General features: G+C 37.1%; 1 protein-coding gene across 3 annotated transcripts in view; it reads left to right on the top strand.

The window, feature by feature from the left end:
* The window catches only part of LOC133253028 (zinc finger protein 782-like), a 90,559-nt gene extending 72,276 nt beyond the window's left edge, over window positions 1-18,283 (top strand). For all 3 annotated transcript variants that reach the window (XM_061426187.1, XM_061426186.1, XM_061426188.1), the window contains exons 4-5: window positions 7,625-7,720; window positions 12,001-18,283. In XM_061426187.1, coding sequence (XP_061282171.1) covers window positions 7,625-7,720; window positions 12,001-13,871 — 1,967 coding nt within the window. In that variant the 3' untranslated portion in view covers window positions 13,872-18,283. The remainder of the gene's footprint in view (window positions 1-7,624; window positions 7,721-12,000) is intronic.
* The last annotated feature ends 1,009 nt before the right edge of the window (window positions 18,284-19,292 follow it).

Here is a 19,292-nt window from a genome sequence, read left to right as displayed (position 1 = left end):
TGTTGGTTCTTTTGAAGTTTGGGCTTATGAAGATCTTCTGTCAGGCTTCCCAGCCTGGGGATCCAACAGAGGGACTGGGAATCCCCAGGGAATCTGAACTTGAAGGCCAGTGGGATTTGATTATAAGACTTCCACAGGACTGGGGGAAACAGACTCCAGTCTTGGAGGGCACCAGCAAAATCTTGCATACACCAAGACTCAGAGGACAGGATCTGTGACCCCACAGGAGACTGAACCAAAACTACCTGCTGGTGTTGGAAGGTCTCCTGTGTAGGCATGGATTGGCAGGCGCTCACCACAGGGATGGGGGCACTGGCAGCAGCAGTCTGGGAAGGTCCCCCTTGGTGTAAACCCTCTTGGAAGTTGCCATTAGCCCTACTAAAGAGCCCATATACCCAAGGCCTGGGTAGCTTCAGGCCAAAAAACTACCAGGGAGGGAGCACAACCCCACTCATCGGCAGGTACTTGAATTAAAGCTTTATTGAGCATGGCCCTGCCGAACAGAGCAAGACCCAGTTTTTCCCCACTGCCAGTGCCTCCTATCAGGAAGCTTACACAAGCTTTTTAACCTCCATCAGAGGGCAGACAGAAGAAGCAAAAATAACCACAGTCCCACAGTGACTAAAACAAAAGCCACATTACAGAAACTTAATTAGCTTGGAAAAGCAGAAAGTTATGTCCTAGATGAAGGGACAAGATAAAACCTCAGAAAAAAACAACTACATGAAGTGGAAATAGGCAACATTCCAGAAAATAATTCAGAATAATGATACTGAAGATGATTGAGGATCTTGGAAAAAGAATGGAGGCAAAGATTGAGAAGATGCAAGAAATGTTTACCAAAGACCTAGGAGGACAAAGAACAAACAGGGATGAATAATACACTAGAAGAAATCAATAGGAGAATAACTGAGGCAAAAGAACAGATAAGTGGCCTGGAGGACAGAATGGTGGAAATCACTGCCGCAGAACAGAATATAGAAAAAAGAGAATGAAAAGAAATGAAGACAGCCTATTTTAAATAATAGGCTGGGACAGACCTCTGGGACAACATTAAACGCATTACAAGGGTCCCAGAAGGAGAAGAGGGAGAGGAAAAGGACCTGAAAAAATATTTGAAGAGATAATAGCTGAAAACTTCCCTAACATGGGAAAGGAAATAGGCAACCAAGTCCAGGAAGCAGAGAGAGCTCCAGGCTGGATAAACACAAGGAGGAACACACTGAGACACATAGTAATCAAACTGACACAAATTAAAGGCAGAGATAAAATATTAAAACCAACTAGGGAAAAACGACAACATAAAAGTGAGCTCCTATCAGGCTATCAGCTGATTTCTCAACAGAAACTCTACATACCAGAAGGGAATGACATGATATATTTAAAGTGATGAAATGGGAAAACCTACAACTAAGAATACTCTACCCAGAAAGAGTCTTCTTCAGATTTGTTGAACAAATCAAAAGCTTTCCAGATAAGCAAAAGTTAAGAGAATTCAGCACCACCAAACCAGCTTTACAACAAATGCTAAAGGAACTTCTCTAGGCAGAAAACAAGAAAAGAAAAAGACCTACCTACAGAATATAAACCCCAAACAATTAAGAAAACAGTAATAGGATCATACATATCAATAATTAGCTTAAATGTAAATGGATTAAGTACACCAAAAGATATATAGACTAACTGAACAGATGAAAACATGTGCATGTATCCAGTTCCACTTAACCACATGACTCTACTTGATCCCCCCAGATTGTATATAATTATTTTATATTGTTAGGTTAATCATGTTCCCATTATGACTTGCAACTGTAATTATCTTTTTGTCTATTGATTGTGAAAACTGATAAACATCTTTCTCTATTGTGATTATGTAACTGTAGCAATACCATTATATCATCATTGGTCAACAGAAAAATGATAGAATTCTATATCACCAAAAGTACCATTTAATAGAAAAACCTGTAATCACTTTTTACAATTCAGATGCATAAAATTCAGAATTATCTTGGAATTTTTTGAAAATGCCCAGGTTTTGATTTTTTTTTTCACCAGAGCTCCAGATATGTTTCTAATGAGTAGCCATGTTTAAAGACTGCTGGAATATATGAAGATCTTTTTTGATGTTCTTTCTCAAGCCTTTATCAAGCATAGTAGAAACGCTCTTGTATACACATATATAAATAATATGTATAATATATATATATTTTAGAAAACCTATGAATTTTTCTAACTAAAAAATTTATGGCATTTTTATTGTACTTGTTTGACTTAGTATAAATAGAATGTTAGATTTCTAACTTAAATAGATATGCAACAAGCAACAAAAGTTTACTGTATAGCACAGGAAGCTATGGTTAATATCTTATAATAACCTATGCCACTAAGTCACTTCAGTCGTGTCCGACTCTGTGCGACCCCGTAGATGGCAGCCCACCAGGCTCTGCCATCCCTGGGATTCTCCAGGCAAGAACACTGGAGTGGGTTGCCATGTCCTTCTCCAATGCATGAAAGTGAAAAGTGAAAGGGAAGTCACTCAGTCGTGTCTGACTCTTTGCGATCCCGTGGACTGAAGCCTACCAGGCTCCTCCATCCATGGGATTTTCCAGGCAAGAGTACTGGAGTGGGTAGCCATTGCCTTCTCCATATAATAACCTATAATGGATAATAATTTCAAAAATAATATATGCGTATATGTATGAATCACAAAAAGAATTCTACTTTTTGAAATTTAGTAATGTTTATCTTTTTGCCAGTTTTTCTAAATGTCCTATGGACATCTAATAACAATGTATGAGATACAAAATTTTAAATATATTTGTATAGGATATGAGTACTATAAATAGAAATCTATTATATTTAAATTATTAATGACCTCATTCAAGGTGCTTCTATTATTTTTTCTGCACTTGATAAAATATTCTCAGAGAAATGTTATTATGTCTTACAATGATTATATATTTTTTGCTTTCCCTTATATTTCTTATTTTTGTTTTATGTATCTTTGTTTCTTGGTTGTTAGGTATCTAATGGTTTATGATGTCTATCTTCTTTGAGAGTTGTATCTTTTATTAATAAAATATTCATCTTTGTTTCATTTTAAGAGAAAAAAAGACAATTTGGTACTGACACAAAAACAAATATAGATCAGTGGAACAGGATAGAAAGCCCAGAAATAAACCCATGCACCTGTGGTCACCTAATCTATGACATATGAGGCAAGACTAAACGATAGCAAAAAGGCAGTCTCTTCAATAAGTGGTACTGGGAAGACTGGACAGTTACATGTAAAAGAATGAAATTAGAACATTCCCTAACACCATCTACAAAAATAAACTCAGAATGGATTAAGGACCTAAATGTAAGACTGGACCCTATAAAACTCTTAAGAGGAAAACATAAGAACACTCTTCGAAGGAAATGGCAACCTACTCCAGTATCCTTGCCTGGAAAAATCTCCTGGACAGAGGAGCCTGGTGGACTGCAGTCTGTGGGGTCGCAAAGAGTCAGGCACAACTGAGCGACTAACACTTACTTACCTACTTGACATAAATCAGAGCAAGATGTTTTTTGACCCACCTCCCAGAGTAATGAAAATAAAAATAAACAAGTGGGACCTAGTTAAAAGCTTTTGCAGAACAAAGGAAACCACAAACAAGACATAAAGACAACCCTCAGAATGGGGGAAAATATTTGCAAACAAAGCAACTGACAAAGGGTCAATCTCCAAAATATAAATAATTTTAACTTACATAGTAAAAATGTCATGCAGTTGACAGTGTAAACACAGGAAACAAATCAATCATTTGTGGGTGGGTAAGCCAAAGAATGCTTAAACTACCACAAAATTGCACTCATCTCACATGCTAGTAAAGTGATGCTTAAAATTCTCCAAGCCAGGCTTCAGCAATACGTGAACTTCCAGATGTTCAAGCTGGTTTTAGAAAAGGCAGAGGAACCAGAGATCATATTGCCAACATTTGTTGGATCATTGAAACAGGAAAGGAGTACCAGAAAAACATCTGCTTTATTGACTAAGCCTCTAACTGTGTAGATCACAGCAAACTGAAAAATTCTTCAAGAGATAGGAATACCAGACCACCTGACCTGACTCCTGAGAAATCTGTATGCAGGTCAAGAAACAACAGTTAGAACTGGACATGGAACAACAGACTGGTTCCAAATAGGAAAAGGAGTATGTCAAGGCTGTATATTGTCACCCTGCTTATTTAACTTATATGCAGAGTACATAATGCGAAATGTCGGGCTGGATGAAGCACAAGCTGGAATCAAGATTGCCAGGAGAAATATCAATAATCTCAGATATGCAGATGACACCACCCTGATGGCAGAAAGCAAAGAAGAACTAAAGCGCCTCTTGATGAAAGTGAAAGAGGAGAGTGAAAAAGTTGGCTTAAAACTCAACATTCAGAAAACAAAGATCATGGCATCCGGTCCTATCACTTCATGGCAAATAGATGGGGAAACAATGGAAACAGTGAGAAACTTTATTTTGGGGGCTCCAAAATCACTGCAGATGGTGACTGAAGCCATAAAATTAAAAGACACTTGCTCCTTTGAATAAAAGCTATGACCAACCTAGACAACATATTAAAAAGCAGAGACATTACTATTGCCAACAAAGGTCCATCTAGTCAAAGCTATGGTTTTTCCATTAGTCATGTATGGATGTGAGAGTTGGACTATAAAGAAAGCTGAGTGCCGAAGAATTGATGCTCTTGAACTGTGGTGTTGGAGAAAACTCTTGAGAGTCCCTTGGCCTGCAAGGAGATCAAACCAGTCAATCCTAAAGGAGATCAGTCCTGGTTGTTCATTGGAAGGACTGATGCTAAAGCTGAAGCTCCAATACTTTGGCCACCTGATGCTAAGAACTGACTCATTGGAAAAGACCCTTGTGCTGGTAAAGATTGAAGGCGGGAGAAGGAGATGACGGAGGATGAGGTGGTTGGATGGCATCACCAACTCAATGGACATGAGTTTGAGCAAGCTTCAGGTGTTGGCGATGGACAGGGAAGCCTGGCATGCTGCAGTCCATGGGGTCGCAGAGTTGGACACAACTGAGCAACTGAACTGAACTGAACTGAACTTATAATAAATATTGGTAAATTTCTCAGCAACTCTGCATGCTTCATCTACATAAGTTTAAAATCCCCAATATTCCTAACTCTCACTATTTCCCATCTCCTACAGTACATTATTGTTGTTTTAAAACACAATTTACTATTTTTAAGAGTTCTGAAAATGATAAAAGTTTATTTTATTTTTATCCACTTGTGTCCAGATTATGGTGCTCTTTTTTTCTATATATTAATCCAGATTTCCACCTGATCTCATTTTTCTTCTAGCTGAAGAATTTCTTTCAGAGAATTAACTTTCCTGTAATACATATCAGTTGGTGATAAAGTCTTTCAATTTTTATTTGTTTGAAAATGCCTTATATTAGTCATGTATAAAATTCTAGGCGGGCTCTTTTCTTTCAGTACTTTAAAATTGTTACTTCATAGTCTTCTGACATATAATTTGTGACAAAAAGTAGGCATCCATTCTTTTTTCTTCTTCCATACATATTATGTCTTTTTCTATTCAACATTTTCTTTTTATCTGTGACTTTAGCAATTTAATTATAATGTATCTTGGTGTGGTGTTCTTCATGTTTCTTCTCCTTGGTGTTTATTTAGCTTCTTAGGTCCATGGATTTATACACTTCTTGGGTTTCCCTTGTGGCTCAGCTGGTAAAGAATCTGCCTCTAATGCGGAAGACCTTGGTTCAATCCCTGGGTTGTGAAGATCCCTTGGAGAAGGGAAAGGCTACCCATTTCAGTATTCTGGCCTAGAGAATTCCATGGACTGTATAGTCCATGGGGTTGCAAAGAGTCAGACACAACTGAGCGACTTTCACTTTCACTTTGCTTTTCAAAAATCTAACTTTTGCCCATTATTGCTTTTTCCATTCTCTCTTTGTTCCTTCTGAAATACTAGTTACCCATATTAGACAACTTTATCCCATAGGTCAGAGATAACTGTTTATTATTTTCTAGTCTTTATTCACTGTGGGTTTCTTCTTTCATAGTTTTTAACCTTAAAGTTATCCATTGTGCCTTTTGTCATTTAACCTTCCATATGTAGTGTGTGTGTGTGTGTGTATATACTGTTATTAATCTTATCCATTTTTTTTTGTTTCTTGTTTGGTTGATTTGTTTACTCATTTCAGATATTTTTCATACTGAGAATTCCAGTTAGGAACTTTTTTTAATAAATTCTCTTATCATATTCATGAACATATGGAGTATTTTTACTGTTTTAATGGCCTTGACTATTAATTTTATGTGTCGTTTCTTACTCTGTGGCTTACTGATTCATTTTTCTTCTTGATTACAATAATATATCCCTTTTATTCATATTAAGTAATTTTTTATCGAGGGCTAGATGTTACAGATTTTACGTTGTTAAGTGGTAGTTTTGCTGTATTGTCTGAAATCTTCTGGGCCCTTTCCTAGGATGAATTTAAATTACTTGGAATTACTTTAATCCTTTTAAGGTTTGCTTTAAGTTTTGTTATATTGGATTCAGAACTCATTTTACTCTCAGACTCATTTGGCCCCTCTACCAAGGCAATAAATGCCCTTCTGGTTACTGTATCCAATTGGCCATGGGTTAGGAAGTTTTATACCTCTCTGTGTGCTTTGTGAAATTTCAGCCTACGCTTTTCCGCTGGTTTTTCCCCAACCTCAAGTGTTTTCCTTACATTTTCAAAAGTTAGTACTCAGGAGACCCTTCTGTGGATCAGACAAAGACTCTGTATCTTTCTTCTCTTGTATTTTCTCTTACAAATCCTATTTGTCATGACTTTCTTGAGGTCCAATTCTATTGCCTTAACTTAGTGAGTCCACCAAGCGGTTTTGGTGGTCTCTTTTTGTTTAGGGTTGAAAACTCTCTAAGCAATAAGCTTTGGTAATCACAGGGCTCACCTCATTTGTTTCTCTGTTCTCAAGTATCACTGTCTGTACTGCCTGTTTTCTAAAGTCTAAAACCCATTTCATACACTTTGTATGGTTTGTTTAGATGTCTGATATGGAGGTGTGTGTGTGTGTGTGTGTTTGTGTGTGTGTGTGGTTGCTTCAGTCGTGTCCAACTCTGTGATCCCATGGACTGTAGCCCACCAGGCTCTTCAGTCCATGGGATTCTCCAGGCAAGAATAGTTGAGTGGATTACCATGCCCACCTAGGGATGTAACCCGCATTGCCTACATTAGCAGGCAGGTTCTTTACCACTAGCACCACCTGAGAAGCCCTCATGGAGAGGTAAATTGGTTCTTCTACTCCATTATGGCTGGCTATAGAGTCAGTCCTGATGAAATCTTGTTTAAGGAACAGACATTGACAATTTTAGAACTTAATGTTATTTAGGCTTGTGACTTACGGGTTTAAGAAGAATGATCCCTTATAAGTATAAGAAAATGGTTTTTGCTATCATTCCCTCCACCAAAAAAAAATTCTAGCAAGCACCCTCAATGTGCCATTTCTGAAGCTGTACCTTTCTTCACATTCAGAAACAATGAAACCTATGCAGCTAACTCAAGTGCTAAAGTATTTCCCATTTACAGGGTACTGCTTTACAAAGCCAGAACTGATCTTCATGTTGGAACAAGGAGAAGATCCATGGTTATTAGAGAAAGAATTTATAAACAGAAGTTCCCCAGGTGAGTTACTGAATACTGGCAGAAGGCATCCAAGAAAATTAAATCCGAAGTGATCACCTAGATAGAAGTCAGCAGTTTGAAATGTTTTTCAGCACTCTCCTATTAGAGGTCTTTACATTTGAAATTTTAGAAATAATAAATCTAATAAAATGTGAGAAGGGGACAACTAAAAGCAATGGAATGTAAGCATGTTGATATTCTCATCTTTAGAAGATGGGAGCTAAGTATACCCTTTGAAACTGAAAAATTAAGTAATGGATGCATATTTAACAGTAAAAAGGTAAAAACTAAGAAAAGTTAATAAACTGAAATTGGGAGTAACAGAGCAGAAGAGAGAAATAAATTAATTTTATCATTATATAATAAATTACTAGATACAATCAAAATTAATAGATTAAGAAATTGTATAGTTAGAAAGGATAAAGACTAGAGCAAAGTGCAATCCTCCTAATTGTTAAAAGTTATTTACATTTGACAGACTAAAGAAAACAGACCTATTAGTAGAGAAGTTTCTTATAAATACTATATCAGGGTCCTCAGGATCATCATCAGGTTTATTAATTCACCTGGAGGACTCAGCACATAGGCATACTCGTAACTAAGATTTATACTGTGAAATCATGCAGAGCAAAATCAGTAAAGAGAACAGATGTATGGGGCAAAGTCAGTAGAAAACCAGTTATGACAACTCGTGTGAAATATCTACCTGGAAAGTTCATTTGCAATGAAGAGTCTGATGCTGGGAGGGATTGGGGGCAGGAGGAGAAGGGGACGACAGAGGATGAGATGGCTGGATGGCATCACTGACTCGATGGACGTGAGTCTGAGTGAACTCTGGGAGTTGGTGATGGACAGGGAGGCCTGGCGTGCTGCATGAATCATGGGGTCACGAAGAGTCGAACACGACTGAGCAACTGAACTGAACTGAACCCAGAGTTTTTACTGTAGGCACCCATATATCAAAATTCTAGGCTTTCTGATAGAAGCTAATTATTCAGCATAAATATATTTTTTGTACAAACAGTTTAAGTACATTGAGCCCCTCTTAGCAATTCTGGTAACCATCTTGAAATCTGAGTTCCCAAATGCTAGTTAAGGGCTCATCTTGTAAGCAGGCTTTTCTAAGGGTAACAGTCTAGGCCTGCTGTGTTAAAAATTTTCACCACAAAAGCTATGCAAACATACAACATAAAACAGAGGAAGACAAACATATCTGACATATCAACTCTCAATGTAAATGGATTAAATACACCTATTAAGAGAAAAGGCTATCATATTGTATCAAAGAAATTGTTCTTGCTTAGTCACTAAGTCATGTCTGACTCTTTCACGACCCCATGGACTGTAGCCCTCCAAGCTCCTCTGTCCATGGGATTTCCCACGCAAGAATACTGGAGTGGGGTGCCATTTCATTAGCCAAGGGATCTTCCCAACCTAGGGATCGAATCCACGTCTCCTGTTTGGCAGGCAGATTCTTTACCACTGAGCCACTAGGGAAGCCCATCAAATAGTACATCTACAAAATAGTTTAGGAAGTTTGAAAATGTAGTCATGGATTATTAAGCCAGTAAACATAAAAGCAACTCAGTGTTTATTTATTTCGCAGTTCAGTTCAGGTCAAAAACAGGTGGAAAAAGGACATTTTGATAATGCTAAAGAAGATACTTTTTAAAGGATACAGAAAAGTTCAAAATATTAGTACACCAAATAAATTGTCATCAAGATTCATAAAACAAAAAACTGCAAGAGTTATAAGGAGAAACAGGAACTTATTAGAAGTAGTCAACCTTAATATCCCTCTCTAATTTTGTTTCACACCCTGTGGACTCTAGAATGTGTGTGTGTGTGTGTGTGTGTGTATGTGTTAGTTGCTCAGTCATGTCTGACTCTTTGCAACCCCATAGACTGCAGCCCACCAGGCCCCTCCGTCTATGGGATTCTCCAGGCAAGAACACTGGAGTGGGTTGCCATTTCCTTCTCCAAAAGGAACTATAGAAAGAAAGAAACTAAAGTCACTCAGTCGTGTCTGACTCTTTGCGACCCCATAGACTGTAGCCTACCAGGCTCCTCCATCCATGGAATTTTCCAGGCAAGAGTACTGGAGTGGATTGCCATTTCCTTCTCCAGGACTCTAGAAGAGTGCTTGGAAAACTGTGGCCCACATGCCAAATCCTGCCTACTGATTGTTTTGGCAAAGAAACATTTATTGGAACACAGCAATATCCATTTGTTTACATATTCAAGCTACAAGGCAGACTTGAATAGCTACAGTAGAGACTGAATAACCAGTAAAGCCTAAATCATTAACTCTGTGGCCTTTCACAGAAAAAGTTTACCAACCTCTTATCTAGAAATATAAATAGCATATTTTATAAAGATGAATGTAGTATGTTCTGAAAACAAAGCTATGCAAACACGCTACATAACTAAATTTATAGAGGGATGCAAAGAATATCACAGTGAAGGTTTTATTTTGGAAAAGTGAGCAAAGCTTCATAAAGCATAGCTATGGTGCTATAGATTAAAAGGTGAACTATTATTTTAGGTACAACCAAGAAAGAGAAAATGCTTCTCATTTATGGGTTTTCCTTCAATTTTAAGATGCCTCTTCATTTTGGTGATGGGTATTTACTGTAAAGTCACAGATATGGGTGCTTTTATCCCTTTATAAAGTGAATGATATACAGGTAGTAGCTTCTTTCAGGTTTTAAAATAAATGTTGCTTAAATTTGTGAGAAGGATGTTAACAAACTTTGTTTTTTGTTGTTAAGATTTGGGAAAATAGTGTGCCCTACCTGAAGGGCACTTACGTTCTCAAGGGTTCTAAGGCTAGAATGGAGGATAATTTAGGGAAAGAATGTGAGTATGAAGTTATTGTTGGAAATGAACCACTTAATGAGGACTGATACGCTATCAAAAATTAGAGCAGAAAATAATGTGTACTAGACAGGAAACCTGGGTTCGATCCCTGGGTCAGGAAGATCCCCTGGAGGAGGAAATGGCAACCCACTCGAGTATTCTTGCCTGGGAAATTCCATGGACAGAGGAGCCTGGTGGACTATAGTCCATGGGCTTGCAAAAAATCAAACACAACTGAGTATGCATGCATGCTCATGCTAAGAGGATTGGTAGCAAGAACACATAATGAGCATATAGTTAGTGTAAAACTTTCTTTTTCTGAATTACATCACTTTAATCTTTCATCTGTTGGTACCTAGGGTAGTATAACCAAAGCCTTCAAATATTTTTAGCATGGGCATGACATTTTTGCATGGAGTGTGGGTAACAAGAGGACAATAGCAGTCAAATGTTCATAGGAAATTTGTGGTAAATAAATATAAAAAAGGATACTTAAAAGATTTTTAGGGCCAACTTGAAACACAATCCTTAAGATCTTGCAGTGAATAAAAACTAGATATGTGGAAAAATAGATGGAAATTAAGGATTGGACAGGAGCAAGACTAGTCTGGAGGACATAAGTGAACAAATTAAAAAAAAGGAAAGTAAAGATTTGATGATTAAGAGGGATTCACTACTGAACAACCCTGATATAATACCAAGGCACTAGAACCAGGAAAGAGGGGTAACTCCAACACAGGCAGAAAAATTACTTTAACTCTCATCAGGTTTCTCACTTCCACCTATACACTTATGTTTCTGATTCTTTCTTTCAACATAAGAAAGTTGGTGCCATGATTTTTGTTTGTTTGTTTGCCATACATGTAGCTTGAAGAATCTTAGTTCCCAGACCAGGGTGGAGCTCCAGTTGGAAACATACAGACTAGTGGTTTTCTTATCATTGTACTCTATGTTTCACTGTGAATATAGTCACTGGTGTGCTTCCCTAAGGCAAACTCTATCTCAGTAAAGCCACTAAAAGCAATTCTCCATTGATACATTTTGTTATCTACTTAGAGCAAAATCCTTGTCGAATTCATTCCAGTCTTTGTTTTCTCTGTTCCCAGGATTCAGCTCTCTTAAATATATTCTCTTTTCTTAATTGTTGCTTTCCTTTATATCCTCTTCTTTTTCCAGTTTTGAAAATTATGGTTTAAGTTACCAAAGATATGTGTAATTTCATTTCTAGATTGCTCTCTCTTTTTCCACTAGAAAAAGTTTTTAACAACAAAAGAAGAGAGAATATAAACTTGAAATTATTTTGGGGAAAGAAACTGAGCCAGACACCAAGGAGTCAAACACATAATGGGGCATAGGTATATAAATCTCATTTTATAAGTGTGTTAAGTATCATAAAATATTTTTAATTTTCTCATTTTTAGAAGAATTCCAACCTGATGAACTCTTAGAGGAGAGCCTAGAAAACCAAGGCAAACATTTGAGGCAAGTTTTATTCATCAACAAATCATTGACTATGGAACAAGAAATATCAGGAAAACCATGTACTCTGGACATAAACATTTTTCCTGCAGAAACAATACCCTGTAAATTTGACACTACAGGGTCTACTTACTTGCTTCTTAGCTCACTGGCCCCACACTGTCAATATTCAAAAAAGACTTATGCGCCTAATGTATGTGAGAATTGGCTTTTCAGTATTAAGGACGGCAGAACTAATACTGGAGAGGATTCTTTTGTTTGTAGTAAAAATGTGAAAACCTTTGGACATAAAGACAAAGTTATCCAGCATCAGACAATTCAGACTTTGCAGCAAGCTTTTGAATATAATGAATGTAGAAAAGATTTTCTTGATAAGACTGCCCTTGTTATGTCTAAGAGTACCCATCCAAAAATGAAACCTTATGAATTCAATAAATTTGGGGAAAACCAACATGAGAAATCAACCTTGATGGTTTCTCAGAGCAGTCATCCAGAGGAGAAGAGTCACTATGAGTTTAATAAATATGAATGTACTAAAAACAGAAATAATTTTAGTAAGATCACTCAAAAAACTGACATAGAAGGGAAATCTTTCAGCCAAAAATTACACACTAAAGAACAGGAAAAATTTTATATAGGGGTGAAATCCTTTGAATATGGAAAGAATTTCAGCCATAATTCAACCCTCCCAGTGCATCACAGAATTCACACAATAGAACAAACCTATGAATATGGCACATGTACAGACACTTTGGGTTACCAGTCAGCTTGCAATGTGCATAAGAAAACTCAAATAATGTTGAAACCCTATGAGTGTAATGAATGTGGAAAATCCTGCACTAAAACTTCATGCCTGATTCAGCCTCAGAAAAGTCACATGGAGGAGAAACCCTTTGAATGTCATCAATGTGGGAAAGCTTTCAGTGAGAAGTCACGTCTAAGAAAACATGAGAGAACTCACACAGGAGAGAAACCCTATAAATGCGACGGATGTGAGAAAGCTTTCAGTGCAAAGTCAGGACTAAGAATACATCAGAGAACTCACACAGGAGAGAAACCTTTTGAATGTAATGAATGTGGGAAATCTTTCAACTATAAATCAATTCTCATAGTACATCAAAGAATTCATACAGGGGAGAGACCCTTTGAATGTAATGAATGTGGAAAATCTTTCAGCCATATGTCAGGCCTAAGAAATCATCGGAGAACTCACACAGGTGAAAGACCATATAAATGTGATGAATGTGGGAAGGCTTTCAAACTGAAGTCAGGCCTAAGGAAACATCATAGAACTCATACAGGGGAGAAGCCCTATAAATGTAATCAGTGTGAGAAAGCATTTGGCCAGAAATCACAACTCAGAGGACATCATAGAATTCACACAGGGGAAAAACCCTATACGTGTAATCATTGTGGGGAAGCATTTAGCCAGAAGTCAAACCTTAGAGTACATCACAGAACTCACACTGGGGAAAAACCCTATAAATGTGATGAGTGTGGAAAAACTTTCAGGCAGAAATCAAATCTTAGAGGACATCAGAGAACTCACACTGGGGAGAAACCCTATGGATGTAATGAATGTGCCAAATCTTTCAGTGAGAAGTCAGTCCTAAGAAAACATCAGAGAACTCATACAGGAGAGAAACCCTATAATTGTAATCACTGTGGTGAAGCTTTCAGCCAGAAATCAAACCTCAGAGTACATCAGAGAACTCACACTGGAGAGAAACCCTACAAATGTGATAAATGTGGAAAAACTTTCAGTCAAAAATCAAGCCTTAGAGAACATCAGAAAGCCCATACAGGGAAATAAAAATATAAATATAATGAAGATGGAAAAACTCTGAGCTGAAAATAAAGTCTCACAATACAAAATACATATGAGAGAACTCCTAAGAATATAATAAAAACTTGGAAGTTCTTATGCAAGATACTAGTTTCACTCAACATCAGAAAACTTAACATGAGCAAATCTCTTGGAATATATTTTATATGGGCAGTTTCATCTTGAGTATAGTCCTCATTGTAGATCAGAGAATTCAATCCAGTAAAGAAACTAAAATAATACAAGAAATACTCTAGGCATTCAATCCTTAGAAAACTCACACTGCAGAAGAACTCTGGGAATGTAATGAATATGTCATAACTTTGTCCCAGCAAATCAAAATTCACTCATCATCAGAGATATCAAACAGTGAGAAAATTGGGAATGGAGTAAATGTGAGAACTGTTAGTCAAACACCAGTTTTTTCAATAAGCAGAAAATAACATAAAGGGTAGAGACCTTACAGTATATTAAAACAGACAAGAAAACAAGGTAATGGATGTGGGGAATCCTTCTACTATGTCCAACCTCTATTTGACTAACATAAGGGTAATAACTATATGACATATAATGGCATATGTCATATGATATATGACATAATGATATATTCATTGTTCACCAATAACCATTTCCTCTTTTTCTAATGCCATACCTAGCTTAAATTTCTCAACCACTGTCATCCAACTTGAAATCCTATTTTTAACCTCTAGATAGTGAAATGTAGGGCTTAATGACAGGTCTTACTAAATACATCTCTCAAATTCTTAATGTTTTCTCCTGTCCCTTGTCAGAATGCAGTGGATATTACCCCCAGCAAAACCAAGGGGCTTATGCACAGAAGATGAAAGAGTACAAAATAGAAAGAAACAGGGCCAAAGAATAAATATTGAATGGAATTTTCTCCTGCATGTACACAGACATTTTGCTATGAGGAAATAGAATTGTTCTTTGCTGAGCTTCTGCAGGTTCGAGTATACTTAATACTGACATATACTCAAACCTATGAATATGATTTCTGTGGACATGTGAACTCAGTGAAGTATATCAGAAATATCACACAGGAAAAAGCCCTGGCAAATCCTGAATGACCATAGCTTTTGTCCATATCTCTTCCTCATCAGTCAGGTGAGTATCAGGGGAAGATATCTAATATTACTGCATATATAAGTAATCCATTACCCAAAAAATGAGATCTCATTGAATATCTGATAACTGAGCTGTCAAAGCTCAATTTGAATATGTCAAAGCTTTTAATGAGTCATCAAAGTTTAATATCACTCAGTTTGTTATAAGGGAAAAATTTATCAGTTTGAGAAAGTTAATAATAGCCTTTATGTTAATCAAAACTGTTGTTTCTTGTGTAATATTAAGACATTTAATGAACTATAACAGTATTGGTTCATGGACATTTACTAGAATAAGAAGATTTTTAAAAATAAGAAATAAATGATAAGTTACACAGTGTTGAATATATGCGAATATTTTCTGAGTTTTCTGTTGTCTACATCAGTTTGTATGTGCATGCCACTTAAATGTTTGTTTTGTATGTATCCTAGAACTCTACAGCATTGTAATAGAATTATGTACCCCTTATTTAGTAACTGTTCTGATATTAATACATCATCTACGTGTATACTAATAACAAATAAACCTTTCACAGGAAGTATCTGAAAATTCGAAATCCTATACCACATTTCTTTTCTCTTGTTGCCTCCTGACATGTGCATATAGGAAAGGCCATTTTTACTAAGCTGTCTTTTTTCAACAAAGACAAACCCTGTTTTCTGTGTACTTTTGTATTATCTCAGGGTCACTAATACAAATATTGTGTTGAAGCCTACACACATACAAATTTATGTAAATGTGTTTGTATCCTGCCTCTCTTCAATGTCACTGAATCCTTCCTCAGTTGTATCAAGTATACTGATAATCCATCCCTTAAAAGGCATTCTTCATTTGTTGGTTTTTTTTTATTTCCAGCATTTAAATTTTACTATAATTTCTCTCTCTTCTGAACTAACCTATCTGATCTTGAATGTTATTTAGCTTTTTTTACAATCATTTTATATGGTTTGTGGCATTCTCTGTCTCAGTTAAACAACTGCTTGAGTTCTCGTTTCTCCCTGCAGCTACCTAGCTCTCCAGACTTTGGACTCGTTTTTTGCCCCATAATCTCAGATATCTGATGTAGTCAAAAAAAAGTTGTTAATTGAAATTCTTCCCAGCTATCTTCTTATTTAAGAATAGAAACAATGCTTTTTCCTGCTCTCTAATGATCTGAAATGTAACTGAGAGTTGTTAGTTGATTTTTGACATATGTTCCTGGGTAATTTGATATGGAAATGATGATAAAATAATTGGATATTCACATATTTCAAATGCACCTTGAAATTTATACAATAATTAAAGTTTTATTCAAAATAGATTATAAACTTAAAATAGCTAACAGTATAAAATTTCTGTTGGGAAACATAGAAACTGCTTTGAAGCATGGAGAGATTTTTAAGATGTAATACAAAGAATTGTGTGAGACATAAAAGCAAAAAAGATAAGCTGGAGTTTATTAAAATTTAAAGTGTTTGCTTTTCAAGATTTTATTTTGAAAACAAAAAATCACACATTGGGAGAAAATGTCTCTAATAGATGTATCTGTCAAAGTACTGAAATTCACAATATTCCATGTTCATAATGCAATAATTCCAGGCCAGAATACTGGAGTGGGTAGCCATTCCTTTCTCCAAGAGATCTTCCCACCCCAGGGATTGAACCCAGGTCTCCCACATTGCAGGTGGATTGTTTATCATCTGAGTCCACCAGAGAAGCCCAATAATACAAACAACTCAGTTTAAATTGGGAAAAAAGATAAGATTAAAACAGGTATTTCACAGCAGAAGATATATAGATAGCCAGTAAGTACTAGAAAAGATTCCAAAGCTTTAATCATCAGGAAAGTGTAAATTAAAACTATAATGCTATAATGTGATAGCATTAAAAATCCATTTGATAATTCCTTGTAAAAGTAATGCTGCTGCTGCTGCTGCTGCTAAGTCACTTCAGTCGTGTCCGACTCTGTGCGACCCCAAAGACGGCAGCCCACCAGGCTCCCCCGTCCCTGGGATTCTCCAGGCAAGAACACAGGAGTGGGTTGCCATTTCCTTCTCCTATGCATGAAAGTGAAAAGTGAAAGTGAAGTTGCTCAGTCGTATCTGACTCCCAGCGACCCCATGGACTGCAGCCCACCAGGCTCCTCTGTCCATGGGATTCTCCAGGCAAGAGTACTGGAGTGGGGTGCCATTGCCTTCTCCAAAAGTAATGCTACCTTATCTAAAACCAACCATTTCAATTCTAGGTGTTTACGCCTAGCAAAACTTAAATTATTGTAAAAAATAAAATAATTTTTTAAAAAGAATTGTATTAAAATGTTCATAGAATCTTTATTTATACTATCCCCAAGTTAGAAAGAACCAAAATGTCCATCAGCAGATAGATGTATAGTCAGTGATGTTGCCTAACAATGGAATACCACTCAGTAGTGAAAATGAAGAACCTATTAATATTACACTAATACATGTAACAACATTAATAATAAGATCAGGCTGAGCAAAGGAAGCCAGGCACCAGAAAGTAGAGCTGTATGATTCTATTTATGCAAAATTCTAGGAAAGACGTCTAATCTAGAGGGATAGGAAGCAGTCCATTGGTTGCCCTGGTGTGGGGTAAAGATTAATTTGGTAGGGGAACGAGGGAATGTTTTAATATGACAGAAAGTTCTATGCAGATTGTGATGGTATTTACAAAGGTATATAAATTTTCAAAACTCATCAGAAGGTATCAAAAATGCATGTTCATGTTAGTCGCTTAATCGTGTCCAACTGTTTGCAACTCCATGGACTGTAGCCTGCCAGACTCCTCTGTCCATGGAATTCTCCAGGGAAGAATACTGGAGGGGGTTGCCATACTCTCCTCCAGGGGATCTTCCTGACCCAGAGATCAAACCTCGGTCTCCAGCATTGCAGGCAGATTGTTTACCATCTGAGCCACATATTTATATAAATTACACATCAATATATCTGATTTTAAAGATTATAGAAGTGAATTTTGGATCTCCAGCATATTATGGGACTCAGATTCTGAATTCGTCACATGGTTCACTTGCTTTACTCCTTGTATATTTATTCCCTTCTCCCTCCCATGTGGCTGTGTGACCTTGGGCAAGGCAGTTCTCCTTTATATCCCTCAGTTTCCTCATTTGGTAGGGGTGCATAATGATGGTAATTACCTACAATGCTTCTTGAGGGCATTTTCTGAGTTAATCTATATGTCAGTTATTTTAAACTATGCCTGGCACAGAGTAAATGAGCAATAAGTAATAACTAACCATTATCTTTTGAATTGTGGTGCTGGAGAAGACTCTTGAGAGTTCCTTGGACAGCAAAGAGATCAAACCAGTCACTGTGAAAGGAAATCAACCTTGAATATTCATTGGAAGGACTGATGCTGAAGCTCCAATACTTTGGCCTCCTAATATAAAGAGCTGACTCACTGGAAGAGACCCTGATGCTGGGAAAGATTGAGGGCAGGAGGAGAAGAGGGTGACAGAGGATGAGATGGTTGGATGGCATCATCAACTCAGTGGACATGAGTTTGAGTGAACTCCGGGGGACAGTGAAGGACAGTGAAGTCTGGTGTGCTGCAGTTCATGGGATAGCAAAGAGTCAGACTTGACTTAGCAACTGAACAACAGCAAACCATTACCTATTTTACTACTACTATTAAAAACAGAGCTTAAAGCAAGATTTTAGCTGATATAATAAAAAATACATTAGGCCTAAAGGAGATTCAGCCTTGATATAGGTGGGAATTCCTCATATTCTTGAGGCATTACTTTTTATCTGATGATACAATTCCTGAAATTTTGGAAGCTTCAGACCTGTGCACTGGCCTGTGTACCTCAGCCAAATTTCCAAGTGTCCAACTCCCAGGAAATTTCTTTTCCACAACAGCAGGAAAATCACCACCTGTGACTATCTCTCCCCTTCCCCCCAGAGCTTCTCTCTGATAGAAGTCTGAACTAAACTGGAATATTGTCACTTGGGTTCTCTGTTACAAGTTCTTGCATCCAGGGTAGGAGTTACACAGCAGATGTATAACTATTCTAGACAGAAGTCACGCTTTAAGATAGAACCAGCAACACACACACACACACATCCTCTAATGGTCACTACTGCCCTGAGTCCTGTTTCCTTGCTATACTGAAGGTGATTCCATTAATGCCTTTTAACACAGGAACTGCATCTTGAGTTCTCTTGTGTACAGGAGTCACTTCATGGTGACCTCTCTGACAAAAGATTTAGAGATCAGCAGGTGATTTGGCCCTAATCATGGGCAAAAGGCATGAAATTTTTCCTT

This window comes from Bos javanicus, chromosome 8 (genome assembly GCF_032452875.1).
Source record: "Bos javanicus breed banteng chromosome 8, ARS-OSU_banteng_1.0, whole genome shotgun sequence".
Classification (NCBI taxonomy): domain Eukaryota; kingdom Metazoa; phylum Chordata; class Mammalia; order Artiodactyla; family Bovidae; genus Bos; species Bos javanicus.
Note: the sequence above shows the minus strand (reverse complement) of the source record. Positions and strands in the feature narration are given on the sequence as shown.